The sequence below is a fragment of the Panicum hallii genome, chromosome 3 (genome assembly GCF_002211085.1).
Source record: "Panicum hallii strain FIL2 chromosome 3, PHallii_v3.1, whole genome shotgun sequence".
Classification (NCBI taxonomy): Eukaryota; Viridiplantae; Streptophyta; class Magnoliopsida; order Poales; family Poaceae; genus Panicum; species Panicum hallii.
This window is the reverse complement of record NC_038044.1, coordinates 20780937-20802287: the sequence shown is the minus strand read 5'-3', so window position 1 is coordinate 20802287 and position 21351 is coordinate 20780937. Positions and strand designations below refer to the sequence as shown.

General features: G+C 44.2%; 2 protein-coding genes and 2 long non-coding RNA genes across 6 annotated transcripts; 1 reads left to right on the top strand and 3 right to left on the bottom strand.

Annotated features, from left to right (window-relative positions):
- Positions 1 to 583: 583 nt before the first annotated feature.
- Positions 584 to 5956, top strand: LOC112884976 (anti-sigma-I factor RsgI6-like). 3 transcript variants are annotated; one of them, XM_025950634.1, is made up of 5 exons: positions 584 to 947; positions 1402 to 1471; positions 1810 to 1990; positions 2114 to 2668; positions 4700 to 5956. In XM_025950634.1, the coding sequence occupies exons 3-5, from the start codon at positions 1973 to 1975 to the stop codon at positions 5813 to 5815; spliced, it is 1689 nt and encodes a 562-aa protein (XP_025806419.1). In that variant the 5' UTR covers positions 584 to 947; positions 1402 to 1471; positions 1810 to 1972; the 3' UTR covers positions 5816 to 5956. The 3 variants fall into 3 exon arrangements, with proteins under 3 accessions (XP_025806419.1, XP_025806418.1, XP_025806417.1); XM_025950633.1 differs by lacking the exons at positions 584 to 947; positions 1402 to 1471 and adding an exon at positions 1635 to 1713 and having other exon boundaries at positions 1813 to 1990; XM_025950632.1 differs by lacking the exons at positions 584 to 947; positions 1402 to 1471 and adding an exon at positions 1637 to 1713.
- Positions 5957 to 6948: 992 nt separating this feature from the next.
- Positions 6949 to 9742, bottom strand: LOC112884978 (signal peptidase complex catalytic subunit SEC11A-like). Its single transcript, XM_025950635.1, has 8 exons — positions 9561 to 9742; positions 8856 to 8968; positions 8377 to 8448; positions 8245 to 8280; positions 8095 to 8140; positions 7838 to 7925; positions 7695 to 7752; positions 6949 to 7350 (listed from the first exon to the last, which is right to left on the bottom strand). The coding sequence occupies exons 1-8, from the start codon at positions 9637 to 9639 to the stop codon at positions 7300 to 7302; spliced, it is 543 nt and encodes a 180-aa protein (XP_025806420.1). The 5' UTR covers positions 9640 to 9742; the 3' UTR covers positions 6949 to 7299.
- Positions 9743 to 11141: 1399 nt separating this feature from the next.
- On the bottom strand, positions 11142 to 12017 carry LOC112887246. Its single transcript, XR_003227539.1, has 3 exons — positions 11842 to 12017; positions 11574 to 11697; positions 11142 to 11387 (listed from the first exon to the last, which is right to left on the bottom strand). It is a non-coding gene; the product is annotated as an uncharacterized LOC112887246 (long non-coding RNA).
- A 7039-nt stretch (positions 12018 to 19056) lies between these two features.
- On the bottom strand, positions 19057 to 20202 carry LOC112887245. Its single transcript, XR_003227538.1, has 3 exons — positions 19997 to 20202; positions 19599 to 19698; positions 19057 to 19455 (listed from the first exon to the last, which is right to left on the bottom strand). It is a non-coding gene; the product is annotated as an uncharacterized LOC112887245 (long non-coding RNA).
- Positions 20203 to 21351: the final 1149 nt, after the last annotated feature.

Here is a 21351-nt window from a genome sequence, read left to right as displayed (position 1 = left end):
AACGCCGCCCACGAATAAATGACGGTAAACCGGCCAACAAGCCGATTAATGTAATTGGGGATACAAGTTTCATTCTGTTTTGAATTACCAGATAGATAAAAAACTTACTACTTTCCCTGTCCCACAAAGAGTGGCATAGTAGTACTAAAAAATGTCTAAAATGATCAGTGTCCTTCAAGCTTTTGGACCATCACGGTGGCTCATCTCATTAAATCCTGACAGCTCTTCATCTGGGCGAACTACCTGTCCGTATGCACGCGGCAGTTAGTCCGGGCCAATTACATTACATAGGCGACATGGCCTTTCGAAATGGCAATTGCAGCAAATAGACCCAAGGTCATTTCACCTCTCAGTTTATCTGTCTAAATTTTTAGTGTCGCTCTTTATGGGGCAGAGGAAATTAATAAAAAGAACTCATGTGACATTCCATATAATTAATTTAGGCATGAAATGGACAAATAATTACAGGCCATGTAAATAATATATTAACTGACAAAAACAACCATTAGATACCCCGTTGCATCATATCCATCCCTAGGTGCGATCGTCAAAATTTAGCTGACGATCAAAACCAAAGCCAGAGCTAGCTATCAAAGTTCTGGCTCACCCGGTTGCTTTTCCTACACGGCCGGGGGCGGCTTTACTGTCCCTTCCCATCCACGGCGGCCAATAAACATGCATTGGCCGGCGCACGTCAGCACGGCGAGAGCGACGTTCCGGTGGTGCAACTCCATATATACAACATAGATACGCGCACACATATGCTAGCTTTAATTTAGCCGCTATCTGTGGCTTGAAGCCAGGCAGATGGAGTTTTGGGGACTCCCCACGCCTCAACCAAGCGCATCATGCATCATCGTCGTCTTCAACCGTCGTGCAGTTCCGGCGGTGGCGGCTGCAACTTGCATGCAATCGGCGCCATATACTCGAGATCTGCATGCTCCATGGTATGATATTATTATTATTATTTGTTATATATATCTATATCCACGACCAAAGCTAATTTTGTTGCTACCTACTGGTCAACCGTGGTCAGTTTGAGTTCAAACCGGTGGTGATAGCTAGAGTATTCGGGATGATCACATCTGTAGTAGTGAATTATTTCTATTCAGAACCAGTTCTTGATCGTGCGTGTATACCTATAATAAAAATGAACAAATGTGTAATCATATATATCCTACCATACATCTAGAATCAAAATCATTTGTATCCACGATCATGCTTTAATTGAGTACTAATTATTAGTTCATATCAGTTATTTCGGTGCAGTTCTTGATTCTATGTGTACTTGCTAGAATCAAATTGAATGAAGAACCGTGTAATCCTAGCAAACATTTCATGGTTGTGTGGCATCCAATAATTTGTAGCCTAAACTCTTGCTTTGCTATCATGAGTTCGCAGTTGAAATGATGATCTATATTGCACCGATGATGGCCGGCCGGTACGACTCGTCACACGCGGATCAGAAAGGGTACGGTACGCCAAGATATCGGGAAGTTTAGGCTAGCTTAGTTTCCTCTCTTTTGCTTCTTTGCTTCCTTTTCTCTGTTTTGTAACAAATAAAACCGTTTTCATTTCAATAAATCCCTGTAGGGGCGCGCCTTTCCAGTTATTTCAAAAAAAAATCGGGGGGGGGGGGGCGGGGGGGGAGATGTTCATAGCATACCTCACAGCTGGTTGCTTGCAGTTTGTTCTTTCAATTCAACAATGGGGGTAAGTTTCTCTTGGCTACGCATTTTTGTAAGCAATAGCAACGCTATACATTTCTCTGGACTCTCTATGACGGCCGAGGAATGCCTTTAAATACAGCAGCTGCCTCGACCCGTCTCCTCAATCAATCAGCTCACCACGTACCCAAAACCATATTCTCGAGCAAACAAGCTCCCTCTTCACTTCTTCAGTGTCCCATCACCAAACTCCCGGCGACCATTTGCTCTAGCTGCTGCCTCGCCGGTCATTGCCGCCGCCTACCATGGCTTCCACTCACCAGGTACGTATACGTAACGGTTTCCTCCGTCCATCGTCGCACGACTGTTACTTCTCCTCTGTTGTACAGTGTGTGCGTCTCATTACTTCTTCTGTGCCGTGCGCATGCACGACCTGCTGCACGCAGGACGTCGTGTTCGAGGTGAACGCCGTCGGCTGGGCCCCCTCCGGCGCGCGCACGGCGCTGTCCCTGCACCGTGAGGACGACAAGGCGCGGCTCCCCGCGGCGGCCGTCGGGCACGTCCACGAGCCCAGCGGCCGGTACGTCCTCGCCGCGGGCCGCGCCGACGAGGAGGACGGCCTGCACCAGGCCATCTCCCCGGGCGCGCTCAAGCCCCGCGTCACGTACCGCGTCGCCGGCTGGATCAGCGTGGCCGGCGGCGAAGCGGCGGCGGCGAAGGAGGGAGGCGGCCAGCAGCGAGCAGCTGATGGCCACCCCGTCCGTATCAGCATCCGCGTGGGCGGCGACGGCGGCCGCGTCGTCGACGGCGGCGCGGTCTGCGCCGAGCCCGGCAGGTGGGCGGAGATCAAGGGCACGTTCCGGCTCAGCGAGAGCCCCCGCGGCGCGGCGGTTCACGTGCACGGGGCGCCGGCCGGCGTCGACGTGAAGGTGATGGACCTCCGGATCATCGCCACCGACCGCAAGGCGCGGTTCAGCCACCTCAAGGAGAAGACGGACAAGGTGAGCATACGTTACGACGTTGAAGTGACCACCTGGCTTCTTTAACCACCGTATCTAGGTTCTTTCCTTCTCAACAAACGTTCAGACCGGGCATCGATCGACAAGATAATCTAATCGGGTATTCAGGTTAAGCTGGTAAGTTTCCAAGTATACACATCGGAACCAGTGGTAGCAAAACTGTGCACGGATTTGATAAACGTTGATTAGTACAGTACACAAAAGCAAAAAAAAATCTGAAAAAAACTAAAAATATATCTTACGAAAATATGAACACGTTACAAGAACTGACTTTTTTGCGAGGAAAAAAAACTGACTTCATGAGATTTCACGCCTGAGAAGCAAGGTACGCGTACAACTACTATAAAGTTCATCACTGAAATAATCCAAATAATCAGACAACAGAAGTTTATCCAATAGATTTTACATTTTTTATTGAACAAAGGTATTTCTTAACCTGCTTTTCCAGAAAAAAAATTCTAGCAAAAAGTACTCGAAAGAACTTATCTTTTTTTTCAAACCGGTCTCAATAGCACTTACTGTCGTTGGAGAACACCTAAGACAAAAAAAAAAGGATAGCTATCCATAAATCGCAAAGGTAATCATCAGTTCGAGAAGTTTGTAAAGATATTTACAGGTACTCCCTCCGTTCTAAATTATAGATTGTTTTGGCAAATCTAGATATATAGATTTTTTTTGCTACGCATCTAGATAAACGCTATATCTATATAAGTAGTAAAAATTATATATCTAGATTTATCAAAATAATCTACAATTTGGACTGAGAGAGCAGTAATGAAAGCACGTACCTTTCAGACCTATCGTTATATGAGTATTAAACATTGGTGCATAGGGCAAACAGTGTACATCTGTACATGCATCAATGGATTAACCAAACATATTATGCCACCCTTACTTTAATTTGGGTCTCTCAGGTCATATGTCAGCATATTATATATATAGAGAGAGAGAGAGAGAGCCTACTTTGCTATTTTAATCAGAATAGGTACAATGGAACCGATGAACCACTTGTGATAACTCCAAAAAAACTTCCAAAGCTGCCGGTCAATATCGAAAATGTTAAACGTACAGATTTTACCCGGGAACGGTAGGTGATGGGCGTACGAGACGTGGACGGAGCAGCAGCAAGCTACGTTATTTTGTCCACTAATAACACCGGTGCCATTAGGTGTCCTGGTGCCCCTCGTTCTGTTAGTCGCTGGGCGCGGTTGCGTGGCACGGGGCGTCGATATGGCCGGGCCGCAGAGCCGAGTGAAAAGTTGGCGCCCCGTACGCATTGTTTTCTTGAGCTGAGGCGTTCCGTGTTGCGCTTCGCCGGGCGCCGAAAGCGACGCGATGAACGCACACCGCTGGGCACGGGCACCGTGGCACGTATAGATGCGCATTCGGCCCGCCTCTAACCACTTCATGTCTTCACCAGAGGACATCATGTATACCAGGACTCGCTGTCTATCAGTCATGTCATATAACGGTACTAATTTATAAGTAGGAGCAAGCCATATATACGTAAGTATGTAACAAAAATTCTCACCATTTTATCACGTCTAGAGTTAAGCTTATAGATGTTACGTGCAACTAGAGGTGTAAACGGATCGGAAACGGATGGATATTTATGGACAGATGGTTTTTCTTCCTCGGATTCAGATTCGGATTTAGATAGTATAAGCTACGTTGGATAAAATAACTTCAAGTATCCCTATTCTATTCTCGGATACGGGTTAGGCGTTGAATATCCATATCGGTCGGATACAGACGGATATCAGCCTATCTAACGGATCCAAATTCACATACAAACAGATAATATTCATACCGCTCATTTAAATTGTGTATGGAGGAAGATTAACTAGAGAGGGGAAAAAGGCATGTTTGGAAAGGGCTTTTACTTTTGGATCGTAAATCTTGGAATTCGATCGCGGTACAGATTGTTGAACAAATCCTGGCCAAAAATACACTGCACTACTGCATCCCCTTGAGTTGACACCTGACAGTGACATGGTCGCGTCGATCGACCAGGTGCGCAAGCGTGACGTGGTCCTCAAGTTCGGCGGCCTGCCGGCGGGCGCGTCCGTGCGCGTGGTCCAGCTGGACAACGCCTTCCCGCTGGGCAGCTGCATCAACGGCGAGGTCATCCGCATCCCGGCCTTCGTGGACTTCTTCACCGCCCACTTCGACTGGGCCGTCTTCGAGAACGAGCTCAAGTGGTACTGGACGGAGCCGCGGCGCGGGCAGCTCAGCTACGCCGACGCCGACCGCCTGCTCGACTTCTGCGACCGCGCGGGGAAGCCCGCGCGCGGCCACTGCATCTTCTGGGCCGTCGACGGCGACGTGCAGCAGTGGGTCAAGGACATCGGCGGCGACCGCGCCCAGCTCGCGGCCGCCGTGGACGCGCGCGTCCGGGGCCTCCTGGGCCGCTACGCGGGGCGGTTCCCGCACTACGACGTCAACAACGAGATGCTGCACGGGCGCTTCTTCCGCGACCGCCTCGGCGACGGCGCCGCGGCGCGCATGTTCCGGGAGGCGGCGCGGCTGGACCCGGCCGCCGCGCTCTTCGTCAACGACTACAACGTCGAGTGCGGCAACGACCCCTCGGCCACGCCGGAGAAGTACGTCGAGCTCATCCGCGGCCTGCAGCGCGGCGGCGCGCGGGTGGGCGGCGTCGGGCTGCAGGGCCACGTCACGCACCCCCTCGGGGAGGTCATCTGCGACGCGCTCGACAAGCTCTCCGCCGCCACGGGCCTCCCCGTCTGGATCACCGAGCTGGACGTGTGCGAGCCCGACGACGCGCTCCGCGCCGACGACCTCGAGGTGGTGCTCCGCGAGGCGTTCGCGCACCGGGCAGTGGAAGGCGTCGTGCTCTGGGGGTTCATGAAGGGCCACATGTGGCGACCCGACGCCGCGCTCGTCAACCAGGACGGCACCGTCAACGACGCCGGGCAGAGGTTCCTCGACCTCCGGAGGGAGTGGACCTCCGACGCGCGCGGCCGCATCGACGACGACGGGCAGTTCAAGTTCAGGGGCTTCCACGGCACGTACGTGGCGCAGGTAGCCACGGCCACGGGGAAGATGCTCAAGGCGTTCACCGTCGACAAAGGGGACGCGGCTCTCGTACTGGACGTGATGGATGTCTGACTGGCTATTTACTACACCAATGATTATCCTCAAAGCTAGATGAAAAGATCACTATTACAAAACACACGGCTTGTAGCGATATTACCGTCAGTTTTAGCTTTGAGAGGGCGCAAATAATTTGTGGTCTTTTTCCTCGCGCGAGATACTAGTGTTCAAACTGAGCAGCTAGCTGCAGGCCTAGCATATGTTTTGCTTGTTTGGCGGGACGATGCCCAAGTTTGGCACAACGGAGGCTGAGCAACCCCGCGGTGGCGCACCTCCGGGAGGGAGAAACGTCGGGCCGCCGCACCTAAACCTCATAACAACCGAGCTTGCGCCTGAGCTAGTGCGTGTGACCTGCGGCGAGCTTGGTCAGGACCAGTTCAGGGTCGGAACTCCGCGCCGGCGGCAGGGCAGCTCGAGAGGACGGGGCTGGCACGGCTCGAGGCCTCAGTCAGGGTCGGCGGCGACTCGGGCAGTCTTGGAGCACAGAAGCCGGGCAGCAATGTTGGAGCAGGAGGTTGGAGCTCCATAGTGAGCGGCCATTGACAGGCAATGGCAGTTAGGAGCCTCCGTTTTCATTCGAGATCATTTACGGTACACAATACCACTATTTAGTGGTATATAGTATATAAAAGATCTAACCCATTCTTCATTAGTAAGGGTAATTTTATAATTATTTTTCAATTATAAATGAAAATGAAGAAATGGAATTATAAGGATATTTCAAATGAAATGGATCCTAATATCATTAAACATTTTCCTCATATCCTTGTACTACATGTACTTACTCACGGATACTACCTATACTACTATTGTACTACTCACGCAAGCTCAGTTGTTACGAGGTTTGGGTACCGTGGCCCAACCTTTTATTAGTTAGGCGCAGCAATATTGTATACTAAAGCAATATTAATATTGTATACAATTAATCTGAACTGTCGGATGTTATTTCTATACTCATACTTTTCAAACACAAGTATAGATCACCATTTTGCACTATAAAAGACCTCTTTCATTCGGTCCAGGGGTCCTTTTTTTTGGTGCCCACCAAACAAATATGGTGATTGGGATTTGGGAAGGCTAATGTAAACATGTTGGGAGCACCCAGACGGCCAAAACCCAATAATGACAGTTTTAGGGAGTCTGGTAGGTTATTGGAATCTGCTTAGAAATTCAGGTTTAGGTATTCAGCATCAGACTACCTTTATCTTGGTGTACAAGGCATTATCCTGGAATGAAGTCATGAAGAGTTAACTTTATCAAATGCAACAACCAATAGCTGATTCAACTCATTCACTAAATTTGTAACTACCGAAAGATGGATGCTGCATGGGATCTAACAATCCAATTAGAGGGGAGGCGCCTGCAGAACAGACAAAGATATCTTCTCGTTCAACACATGGTGGAACACAACAGCTTCTCTTAACGCTATACGGCAAGCCATAGCTCTATGCTGTTGCGCAACAAGCGCAAAATCTATATGGCGCGGAAACTTAACTTCTTTACTCTTTTGATGTTATGACCAGCAGGCCCAGCGCGCCAATCAGCAGGTACTGCAGAAAGAGAACATTGATCAGCAGTCCTTCCAATTACAATGAGCCACAACAGTATTGTTCAATTTGAGAACTAAAACAGACAACCAGTGCACTTGCTTTTACCCAATAGATTAGTAAGATGAATGCATGAGCAGTTCCCTCAACAGAATGACAAAATATTCTCATATCAACAGACCACTCTTCTTTGGGTTTCTGTCACTATAATTGGATTCGGCATTGGTTTGTGTAGCTCTAGTTAAGTTTCATCTCTAGCCTGTGCCCTACACTAACTTGTCTATCCGCTTTGTTGTTGTGTCACAGACTAGGCCAATCAATATATAAACCAGTAAGAATGAACATACCTTAATAAACGGTTTCTCAGTCATGATAATTGTAACCCAGCCAACATATGGAAGATAGCTGTTTACATTGTAAAATGTAAGGTCAGCTCAACTCTTTTCTAGTGAGCATAAAGACAGATGCATGCTGTATAAGTTGAACTCACCCCACAGCTCGCCCCATAATGTGGTGTTGCTGGAGCCAAAGCTGCCCGTGTGCATATAATAATCGGTCATCCCCAAAGTTATTGTCACCTGAAAATCATGTTGGTAAGGTACAGAGAACATTACAATCACAATCACAATACATCATACAAATAGCCGTTGGTTATTGTCAGGGTTAGACAATACAAGGTGGTAGTACAATCATAATCAGAAAAGTAAATGAAAAAAAAATGTAGTCACTCAAACTGAAACGATATACCTTTGGTGAGGATTTCGACTTCTGCAGTGTCCTGACGTTCATGGACCTATACAGAGAGAAGGGAAAACTCAAATCAAGCAAGAAAAAGTGCATACAACTATAATCTAGTTTAATGGCATCAACTGAAGTGAAGAATTCAAAATGTATTACCTTAATCACACGGTGAACAATTGGAATCTCACGACCCTACATAAATAAGAGCCAAATGAGCATTTAATGTATCAGTAACTGTATGAGCAAACTTTACAATGAGGTAAATCATGTCTAAGCAGTAGGACTCACGTCGACATTGAAAACAACTATTTCTCCTGTGCGTATAGGATCTTTGCTCATGTGCAAAAACAGGATATCACCCTGCAAAGAAGATAATTAATCATTAAGGCATAATGCTGTCAAAGATGCTGGCACTTCACAAATATAGATACACTGAACTCCGGCATTAAAACTTGGTAAATTAGTAGTAGATAATATGTACATAGCAGACCATCAACAAATGATATAAGAATCTGAAAGCGAAAATCCCGGTAATAGTTGATTCCAGAATTTGAATGTGATAAAACTCTAAAGGACAATGAAACTGTGCAGAAAAAATGGAAATGCTCCTATTTGTGCAGCAGTTTCTGAAATTCACATCATCCATAGGTCGAAGTAAAAACATCTCATAAAAAATTACTTGTGCACACATCAAGCACGAAATAATCATAAAAGCATACAGCATCTAAGGCTAAGGCCATTTTCTCGTTATGTAAGGAGGTACAAACCCTTTTAAATCCAGGCTCCATGCTACCAGAGAGAACCACTACAACTGGAGACTCGCTTCCTGTCACAACTATCAACCCCTTCCATATGATCAATGCTGAGGTAACAATCATACCTGCAAACAGGAACATTTAAAAGTTATAAAACTCCCTCATGACATGAGACTCCTGTTGCCCCCAGTTGAATATCACGATTCAAAACCCTGAATTACTAAGAGCAACAACTAGCCTCTTGGTTAACCCACGCAAAGCGTAAACAGTTATTCAGGAGAGGATATACATCATTCACAATTCACACTCTAAACAATAAAAGAGATGAAGAAAAAAAATCGCAATTCGGTTCTCTGAGGCTGTCACATCCAATTCGGCTACTGTGCTACGCTCATATTCTCATGATTCTGAAGAGCAATATCTTAAGAGAAGAGTTAAGATTGTAGAACCAGATGAAGAATCCGGAAAAATCACTGCCGCTATTTTTATGTGAAACAGAAAAAAAAACTTCTTCAGATCTTACGGCCAAAACCGACCCAAAAACGAAAATAGAGCTGTCCCGCTCACCGAAATCGTACTAGTTTCGCATTGCAAAATACTCGCCACAAACCCTAAGAACTACACGCCTCCGGACGCACTGATCTGACCGCCACGACCTCGGGAAAAAGAAACAATCAGCAGGAGAGAAGAAGAGAAGACTGGGGCAGAGGGCGTCACCGAGGCTGATGATCTGCATGAGCACTTGGCGGATCTGCATGGAGCGGATCGACTCCACCGTGTCGCCGACGAACCCCATCTCGCCGCCTCTCCCTCGGCTCCCGGCGGCGAACTCACGGGTCACGAGGGAAGGGAAGTGGAGGGGAGGAGAACGCTCGTCTTTTTTTCAGACAGGACCCCGTGTCCTCCCGATATTGTGCTGTTGACCTTCGCCACGTCACCGGCGGCGGGCACGTCACTGAGTCTATTTGGGTTCGTCCGATGTGGATCTGACGGTCGGTAAGGTTTGCTGGTCTACGGTGGGCCGAGAGGATTGGGCTGAGCTTTCTCCTCTCTTTATTTGATTGGGCCTTTTCTCCTTTCTTAGGAGAAGAGGACTTGCGCCAGCTTCAACTCCGACGACGGATGGAAGAAGGATATGGGCCTTGAGCTTCGCTGCTTGTTGGGCACTCTCTTGACATTTTGAACGCCCAATTATTTGACATTTTCGAATGTGCTGCAACGCCCAATTATTTGTGTTACAACTAATTATCATGTACTTCATCAAGGAAAAGGCAGTGATAAATCAACACATTTCATTTCTCAAACGAAACAAAAATATGAGGGACGAGAAGGATGATGAACGAACCACCCAAACCCTCAAACAAAGCAACCTTTAACTTAGCCACCTAGTCACTCATCTTGCACCGAGATCTTCATCCGATACATAAATACATAATGAGGTTGGATTAATTGGATCTAGACCTATTAAGCTAATGAATCAGAAAAAGTCAATTAATTAGAAAATGACGGTAGTTACAATTATGGTATAATCACCTTGAAAGTTGAGAGGGTCCCTAACTAACTTCTAAGGTGGAGTCTGTCTATACCTGATGAGAAGGTGAAGAAAGGATAGAATGGTGCCACACGCGTGTGCGCCGAGCCAAGCGCGGCGTGGGCTGAGCTGGGCTTGGGCTTGTTTTGCAGTTTTTAAACTCTGAATGATGACTAGACACTGGTTAACGATGCTGCCGATTAGTGGCCAGTACTAACAATCGATGAGTGGTCACAAAATACCAATAAACTGATAGCTAATATGATTGAGGATTACTGATAACTGATGTTTTAATGACTGACATTGAACATAGACGCCCAAAGATCCACCAGTGGCTACATATATGGCATTTCTTTCGTTTTCTATACGCACCAACTAACACACACATCCCACCGCTTTTGTTGCTCCTCTGCATCTTTGGTCTGGGCACACAGATTTGCTAGAAGAGCAGGTCTGTGGAACTCCGTTCTCTTCGAGACTCTACACCGAGTGGAGGGTGATCATCTGCACAATTGTGATTGACTACATCGAACAGAGCCGATCAGAATATTGACTGATCTGAGTATAACAACGCATATGGTGTCTTTGGACCCCGCTTCTGGTATCTTCTAAACTTACTATTTAATTTTATTGTCGTTGTTGCAAGCACAATAAACCTTGCTCCTCTTTCTGTTATCATATTTGTCATGATTTATCTTATATATTGGATTAAAATGAACCGTAAATTGTCTCTAATTCCAACAAATGGTACATAAACACAATCAATATATCGTGCATTCATAGATTTGTCTTTTAATTTGCAGGGATGATACATCAGGAACAACACATGTAGATTAAAAGGTACACAATGTACTACATCATGATCGTCATTTATTAAAGATCAATCTCCACCTGAGACAGTGTTAACTTTTTGCCATGGTGGCTCCTTGTGTGTTGGCGCACCACCTTCTTTTGGATCAGCAAGTTAATCGCAGCAGAACTCGCAGAGCCAGCAGCAGCAGAGCGCGGCGATGCTGGAGAATTGAGTTGAAGGAAGCAGCCGCCGCCACAACATGTGCCAGGGGGAAAATGCCATTAGCCAGTAGCCAACCAGATAAAAAAAGAGGCTGAATAAGCTGGCTGCTACATCTGAATGACTGAATCAATGGCGCAGCTGCACGATTACTGAAAATAAAGGAGACGTCTAATAACGCACGCACCATCCCTCGATGAAGCTCGCCTCACCGCGCTTGGCCGTCGCCGCGCGGCGCCTTGGTCCACAGCACCCCTTCTTCTTCTTCTTGCCGCCGCCGCCCTGCTGCTCCGCGTCCAACCTCGGGTAGCCTAGATAATTTCCATCCATGGAGGACAAATTGAAACCATGATATATATAATATGCATGCATAAATATTGGAGGAAGAGCACGGCCAGTGTACATCTGGCGGAGTTCAGAAAGATCAAGGGTGATGAATGATGCTCGATCCTCACCCGGAGGAGGCTGCGACTGCGAGCGGTTCGTGTTGCTGCTATCCATCAGACGACGATCTTAACTAGTTCGTTGCGAATTGAGATAATAATGGAGATGAGCTTGTTCTTGTTGGTACTTGTTGTGTGAAAGGTTACAAGCCAATAATGCCCAGCTGTACGTGTTCACCAACGTTGTAGGTTGCTGTCAAGATAGAACAGGAGCTGCGACATGCCCAATATATAGGCACGATGTCGACGAGGCCCGCACGTACTAAGGAACGTATGTAAAGGGGCTTATCGTTGTGTAACGTAAAGAAGCGCATATGCTTTGCTACCCAAACATTCCGAAAGGCAAGGAAACTTATCTTTGCTTCTGTTAAGGCATCTTCTCAACTAAACAAGGGATAGATTCTATGCTTGGAAACAAAGAACAACAACTACACCGAGAATGCAAGATTAATCGAGTCAGATGGTCTGTATGGTGGTTCTTCTCGTCACAGGGACTAGACTTAGCTACAAAGGAAAAAAAAGTACAAGTCTAGGGGAGTTTGAAGACAAAACGTGAGATTTCAGTATTATTGAACCCTCCAGAAATGAATATCTGGTTTCTATTTGGAGAAATGTGGAAAACAATGAGATGAGCGCTATGAGAAAGCCTTTGCGAGAGGCACTTTAATTATTCAGGCACCTACTAGCTGCTGGCTAAGCCAGGAACCTAACCAATGAAAGAGTAAAGACTTCGATCTCCGAATCAAGTTGTGGCAGCTTGCATTGGGCTCAACCACAAAAGTCCTTCACTTACCTCATTTTCTTTCTGACCTCGAGCAAAGAAACGAAGGCTTTCGAAAAAGGCCATTGCCCGTGCAAAAGAGTCTAATGTCGAATTTTATATAGACTAAAAGAAGATGAAAACTTGCTAGAGTCAAAATTGAATTCCGACCTAAATCCGGCCGGTCGGTTAGTCATCACCTACCACTGGCCGGCCGGCGCGGCCATTTCCATCCGCTCGTGATCTAGCTATGTCGTCGGCAAAGTTAATAAGGTGCCCGCGCCACGCCGTGTGGACGCGAGAGCTGAGCTCTCCGCCTCTCCCTGCTGGGGATTCTAGCTCTCGATCGGCGGCGAAGGAAGCGTTCGTATGGATAGATGCTTTGATCAATTCGCGCATGCATGCATGCACGTACGCCGCCGCATCAGCGCTGCGTAAGCCTTCGTTAAGTCCTTTTGCCTCTTGGCTTCAGCCAGAAGCCCAGAAGCCAATGCCCTGTCAGATACACGCGGCTGGTAGGGGCCAAGGAATCAGAATCAGTTCCCCTGACACCGCGCAGCAGCCCGGCCGCACGTCGCCGCCGGCCCCGGCCCCAGGCTTTCTCCTCCGCAGCGGTCTCAACTTTCGGACGAGATTCCCTTGATCAACTGGCCTCTCAACGGCGGCTAGCGACCAGAGATCCGGTGGAGATCTTTCTCATTCAGATCACTCCGTCAGCACGATCTAATCAGATAGATGTGAATATGGAAAAGACGAAGTCGATACGCTAGGGGACGGAGGAGACACCAATCCTTCTCCTCCAATGATATCCATGTGCATATATATGGCCTATATTATTGATAATTAACAACAATATCATCACCGTCTTATGTACACTTCTCCTCTGGAAGATGTCGGTAACCCATCTCCTTCGAGCTATGAGTCACAGATGAACAGTGGCAGATCATGAACATATATCAAGAGGGGCAAAGTAGCAATTGTGTAGTACTCCGTTCATTCTAAATTATATGTCGTTTTAGCATTGCTATGCACCTAGATATGCTATATCTAGATATATAAAAATAGGAAGCGATTGAAATATAGTTTATCCTTCAATCACCAGGCATAGCCGTTGGATCATTACCAGCAACACCTTATAAATTTGTTGCTCTCGTGTGTTTTTTGTCTTAATATTAACAGGCCCACAATTTAATTTTTTTTTTGAAGGAAATCCCACAGTTTAATATTCCACAGCAGACAGTTGATAACGGGCGAAGGTCCTTTGCTAGCATGTTGGGGTATATTTTGTCTTTGTTATGGGCATGTTTGTTAAGAGAATTGTTGCTAATCGTTCATTTAGTAGCCCAGTAAATACCAATTTTGTCTTCTTTCCAGTTCCATCTAACGTAAAAAATCCAAAAATAACAACAACAAAAAATAAAGTTACATGTAAACCTGTAGTAAAAATCAAAAAATTACCCATAAAATTTGCGGACCGTTTTGCCATTTTTTGCCAACTAAAAACAAACAAAAAACCCAAAATAACAATAAATAAAAAAGTTATAGGTAAATTTTTTGGGCTAGCCATAAAGTTACAAGTAAATTTCTCTTTGAATCTTTCCAGTTCCATCTAACGTAAAAAAAAAATCCAACAACAACAACAAAAAAAGTTAAGTTACATGTAAACCTTAGTGAAAGATCAAAAAGTTACACATAAAATTTGTGGACCGTTTTGTCTTTTTGCCAACTAAAAAAACAAAAAACCCAAAATAACAATAAATAAATAAAAGTTATAGGTAAATTTTTTGGGCTAGCCACAAAGTTACAAGTAAATTTCTCCTAGCCCATCTTCTTGATTACAAATAAACAAAAATCCAGCCTAACTATCTCAACTAAAAGTCCAAAGACATCACACAACAGCATGAACACACATGTGATGAGACTGGATATGCTACACAACATATGATAGTATGAGATTGTGCCACACATAACAATGCCACATCAGCTCCTGAAACACAACAATCTATTTTGGGCATATATACGCCTAATATTTTCACTGTAAAGACTACAAAAGGATAAAAGGCTGTATTCTATCCTGGACATGTCCGTAAAATAACAGGAGTTGCGTCCACTTGAACTCAATGGCACAAAACAACAGGAACCATGCACAAAATAGAGTCACCTGTTCCGTCAACAGAAATTGAAAAAGTCATGAGTTGAAATCTGTCACAATTCCTTGATATTACAGAAGAAAGTTCCACTCAAAAGGATATAGAAAATTGTAATAATAACACCACACAGAATTAATTATACAGGAAATTACAATAAGAACACAAAAAAGTACACTGCTATGTTAGATGTAAAATCTACTAAATATTTAGTGATTTTGTATTTAAAACTAGTACTTTTTATCTATCTCAAATACATTTTCACCACGCTAGTCTTGCTTATAAGTCTATACACTAGCCTGATACATTACTCAACAGCTATTGTCCTAATTGACAATCCATTGGAGCTGACAACAAATATTGAGCAATACTTTGCACATGTGTCAGACTTTTTGCAACCCGTACCTAATGAAGTAAAAAGTAAAAAACCAGCTTGAGAACAAATATTGAACTTTCCATCCATCCATGATGGACTGACGGACACACCCCTGGCAAGAGCGGCCCCGGTTGCGCTAACACATGATGCTTTTTGTCCATTCATCACCTATCCCACGGCTGAGGACATCGATTGATAGAAAAGTAAAATATCAGGAGATTGATAAGGAGCAAATCTGTAAAAATTATGTACCTAGAAAAATCAAACCAACCTATATATAATTTGGAATGGAGGGAGTATGTAGAATACTCTAGTGGCAAAAAAAAGAGAAACATTAATGAGTAAGAAATACGAGCGGATTAGAAAGATTTCTAAGAATTATTATTATAATGCACAAGTGTATTTATTCATATCATGGGATTATTAGCACATGTGTTATAGGTGAGTAGGTTGCAGTGGTATTTTTATGCGCTCCACCCCCCCACCCCCACCCCCAATTTAGCCTCCATGAGGCTACTGGCCAAATATGGAAGTATTGTGCATAATCGATACGTTTCGACCATTCAACCAGATACCACACGTCCCCTTCCATGTCGTACTGACCTAAGATGGAGAATCATAAGGCTCGTCCCATCACCTCTACAAATTTTAATGTTATTATCGCCACTATCACCGACCACCACACTTTTCAGTCTTCAGTTTTGGTGATCAGATTTCAAGGTTAGCTGGTTTGGATGGAACCTTTATATATTAGAAAAAAATCTAGTTTACATCCTCAAACTATCATCAAAGTTCGATTTTCAACCTTCAACTACAAAACCGGATAACGAGGGGCATCCAACTGTTGAAACCGGATAAGTTTGACCCTTAGGGTGGTTTCAAAGGTGGTTTTACATTTTTTTTAAAAAATTTAAAAAATATAATTAGATCTAGAAAATCAAAATTAATTTATTTTAAATCAGAAAAATATGAAACAGGTACCAAAATTTTTCTGAAAACGTAGCCTATCTATTTTTGATCTATTTGAATCTTATTTATTAAAAGATAATAGACATAACTACAAGCAAATAAATACTAAGAACATGAAAAAATGAATCCGAATAACTAAGAAATAGAGTACCAATAGATAGGTTACATTTTCAGAAAACTTTTGGTACTAGTTTCGTATTTTTCTAATTTAAAATGAATTAATTATATTTTTTAGTTTAAATTTGAATATTTTAAATTTTTACAAAATAAAAAATCGCCTTTGAAACCACCCTAAGGGCCAAAATTGTCCGGTTTCAACAGTTGGATAGCTTTCGCTATCCGGTTTTATAGTTAAAGGTTGAAAATCGGATTTTTATGATAGTTCGAGGGTGTAAACTGGACTTTTTCCTATATATTATTAAGATCTTATTTGCCCGATCCACAGCCAGATTTTCTTGGCATGTTGAGGTCCATTTTATTTCCTTAAATACGTAGGGTTATTATTAGGGTTGTGACAGTACATATACTAATAAAATCCACCAAGTTGTTACATAGGCGTTACATAAATTTTCTAGCTAGAAGGCATGATACGACGCACACCTTGATGACTAATGTAATTAATTTCCCTAGGTTATTTATTAAGCTAATTTAGGCCTACTCTGTGGCAGAATCATCCAAATTAAACCTATTTAAGTACGCTAACCATCATTTGAATAGTTAATCCGGTCATGGGGTGGAGAGGCCGTGTCGTCGTGCAGGGTCGTGCCAGTGTTGCCGCGGAGGTTGGCGCGCGGTGCGGCACATCACTCCGGCGAGCAGGAGCTCGCCGCGCGTCGAGCGTCTATGGGTGCCGGACTGGAGCAGGTGAGGAATTTTAGAGTGTTCTGACCTATTTTTGACCCAATTTGAAAGCTTAAACTTGTTTAAACATGTGATCAAACGCCTAAACAAGCAGGTGTTACACATTCTTAAGCCGTGTTTTTTTTTGTTGGGCAGACATGGGTCCGCATTGACACAACCCGACATAAGAGAAAAAAGTAGGAGTGGTGGTGCACCTCTTCATCTAAAAATAGTAACGACATCAGCAGTTGCGGAGTTAGTTGACTGGATTGGCACATAATTTTCATAGATTAATAAAAATATTATATTTGGCTTTTTTGCCGAAAGTTATTGTGCCCATTACCAAGTGGAAATGCTACTTGAAAAATATGTTCCCTACTTTTATGTCGTGAGTAATGTTCTCTCTTTATATTAGACGTCATTGATGAAATATGGTTCACGATTTTATTTCATAAAGACCCACTACTAGTATTTCCAAAACGAGTCTGTCATGTTAAATACAATGCTTTTCAACCATCAGATCCTAATTAGATTGACAAAGAGACAGCACATGTCTAGAAAACAAAGCAGTAGGAGTAACGCAGTTTTCTCGGCGACTTCTTCAGTAAACTGGACTGCATCGTCTTGACCTCCGGTTTGCTTGTAAGTTTCATTTTTATTATATGTTCTAAGCTTTAATTACCGGTACATCGTTGTAGTTTTGTCTAGTTTATCTACCAAATTATTGATTTCTTTTAAATCCCGCGAGGTTGCATCGCTACGATCTCTTATTGGTTTTAATAGATTTCACACGTTATCAATCTCTATCAAGTTCTTATGAGGCTGCATCAGTTGATCTCTTGCTAATTCTTAATATATATCATAATTTACTATCTTGATTAAGTTCTCTATCAGCTTCGTTTATGAAGATTTTGTTGCGTAATAGCTTATTGGATATCTAGATGTTTTAAGTAGATTCTGTTAAGTTATGCTCTGTTATAATTAGATCCATCTGCCAATTTTATTTAATCTATCATTTTGCTGCCAGTGTTGTCTCGGTTAGGTCCAATCCGACTAATGGTGACGTTAGATTAAATTTGATGGGTTAGATGGATTCCTATATAATAGTGTATTCTTAGCTTCATTTACTATCGATGAATCGGCTCTGTAGCTGATAATTTGCTCATAATGTTCTAAATCTCTTTATTCAATCTGATTCGGAAAAACAGCCAATGACATATCTTTTTAGTATCGGATCTTATAGCCGATGTATTTTTTGCAACTCATCGAAATTCTAGCCGATACGTTCCTTGTTATTTACAGATTAAATTTCTTTTCCTTACCAATTATAGGTCAAATTAACTGGCACGCGTGAACTTCATGATACAAAACCAGCAGTGGAGTTAGGCAGATCTCCTAGACCTTAACGTGTCCTGTTCCATGAAGGTCATGTCCGATTTTTGCGGCAACAATTATGCTTGGCTTTGTTGCCAATAGTTATTGTGCCCGTTACCAAGTGGAAATGCTACTTGAAAAATATATTCCCTACTTTTATGTCGTGAGTAATGTTCTCTCTTTATATTAGACGTTTATATTTGACGTCATTGATGAAATATGGTTCAAGATTTTATTTCATAAAGATGCAGTACTAGTATTTCCAAAGCGAGTCTGTGGTGTTAAATACAAAGCTTTTCAACCATCAGATCGTAATTAGATTGACAAAGAGACACCACATGTCCAAGGTGATCCAATTTATGGCCCCTTTTCAGGAGGATCAAAGCGTATACAAGTACTGTCAGAAATTAAAATTAAATAAGGACACAAGTCTTTCTGAAATTTGACCTACAATTCTATAGTTTATATTAAGCTAACTCAGTTACCTTCATATCAAAAATTCTAATATGCCAATCGAGGTTGAAGGCATTTGGCTGATGAGACATTATTGTCCAAAGGTTTAGATAACCATGCATACCGGCAAAACATTGTCAATGTGCCGCGATTCCAACTAGTATAGACATGGTCGATGATAAGGTGACAAGTAGTAGTAGTTGCATAGATAAATGTTAATTAAGGGGCATCAATGAATTCTTAAATTCTAATTAACAAGTTAAAAATAACAACTACGTACATGCTAATAAAATTGCTGAAACAAAATGTAGGCAGCAAAAACTTTCCTTTAGTAATATGGAAAAGTTACATAGAGAAAAAAAGAAGCACAAACATGAAACTCGTGGACCCAAAAATTCATACCACTGCGTGCATGCTAGCTCGTTGCACAGTACGATTAACACAGACCCGTGCACAACATTACACACTCAACCTCTTTTTAGTTATAGCACAAGTACAATAATGCAACTTTCTGGTCACACTGTCGATGTAAAACTATACTATATATAATTAAATCACCACTCGACAAAATAAAAGAAGCTCCACGCATCACATGCATGAATCTATGTCTTGTGCATATCGCATCTAGATCTCTCGATCAGTTATTCCGGTAGGCTCTTCAGTTGCAGCAGAGATCGCAGATCCAGCAGCAGCAGAGCGCAGCGATGCTGTCGTGGAGATGATGAAGAACACATCGCACGGAGAGAGATCAGTCAAGCACATGATGCCATGCATCTAAACTTGCGAAGAAAATAATAAGGTTTCAACGTCCTCGCTAGATCTTATCTTAGACAAGTTCGTAGGGACTCACCATCCTTCGATAAAGCTGGCCTCTCCCCGCTTGGTCGTCGACGCGCGACGCGACCCCTTCTTCTTCCCCTCGCCGCCATCCGGAGCAACCGTCGGATAGCCTGATAGATATATATGATCCAGCAACGAAGATATGAGTATGTATGTATGTGTGTGTGTGTGTATATATATAGTTATATATATACATGCTGTTCATACTTGTCTGCAGACAGATTAGGTAAATTAGCAACGAATTTAATTTATCATAGCGAGCGAGCGTCTGCCGTCAAACTGACGACGATTCAGCTATATACATACGTGTGTATGTTCTTAATTGGCTCTTTCATTTGGCAGGATGAGATATGGAGGAAACTGTTGGAGAGGGTAATCTTGATGATGATGTATCATCGTCTGTCACACCTGGTGGAGGCTGCGGGTTGCTCCTGCCGTTGTTCTCCATCGATCGATCGGCCTTGGGATCTGTGTTCCTCGTTGTGGAACAACGGCGGCTGCTGCTGACGCCTCTCCGTTGGCCTTGGGATCTGTGTACGTGCAACCCGGGCAGCAGCAGCTGCTGCCTCTGTGTTGGCTAGATAAGTTGCCCGTGCGATAGGTAGAAGGGAGCGTGTGGCCTCCAGCTTATATAGGCACGCGACCGATGGATCGAGCTCCTACGTCGACGAGGTCGTCGTCCGTTGCTTCGATCTCAGCTGCCGACAGACACAGCTTTTAATTTGGGACGTGCCCAGCTGCCGCGCTAGCTAGAAAGATGGATGCCGAGCCGAGTCGAGCTGGTGATACGAGATCGACAGATTCCCTTCTCTTTTGGCAACAACGTGCGTGTCCACACCAATGGAGCGGTCGCGGCGCCCCCAGATCTCGACCCGTCGGCCTCGGCAAAGCTACGGGCGGCGTGCGGCGGCCGGCGCCGAGGGACGAGAGAGGCGATTCCGGTTTTCTTACTTTGCTCGTCGGCGAACGCGGGGTACGGTATTATATAGTAAGATAAGATGAGATGCGCATGGACGGACGTACTTGCGGCGCGTACGCGTCCAAGGGCCTGGAAATCTGGTCAGAGTCAGCGACGTTCTAGACCAGTCTGTTCTACTCTCACCGGCCCGAATCGATCGATCCATCAAAAGCTGGCGTGCTGCTGTGCGGCCAGCTCCCGGGGCCGATCCGGTCAGGGAATAGATTCCTCCCGGGCCTCGCTCGCTCCATGTAAGTACTTGACTAGATGTATTCGGTTTGCCCGTACGTACGAAATAATTTTTTTTACTTATCCTATATATTTTTTAACAACACATAGTAATAGAAGCATACACTTCACTAAAACAGAGGTACAAGTCATTATCAATAAAAAAAAGAGAACATCTACGCACAATGTGGACACTTGGTAACAGATTTTTTTTCCCGCATGAGATCCAAGTAACCAACGGTGCAACTACATCGTCTTCCCCTCATCCAAGTGACAGCATGCTTCCATCACCAAGTAACCAGACACAACTCTGGGCGGGCATGCCGCTAGAGGCTAGTGGCAACCTTCTTTGTTGCGACTTCCTGCCGTCGACATCTGCACCAGCACCACGTCCCTCATACCGCCCACTGGCCATCCATCCAACCAGACAATGAATGCAACAGCTCAAGGAAATGACGGCAATATAAAATCACAGGTTAGGATGATAGTAGTATAAAATCACAGCTTAGGATAAGGTTCATCATCGGATTACTATAGAGATCTTCAGTAAAACCTATCCATGAACAAATGCAATAGC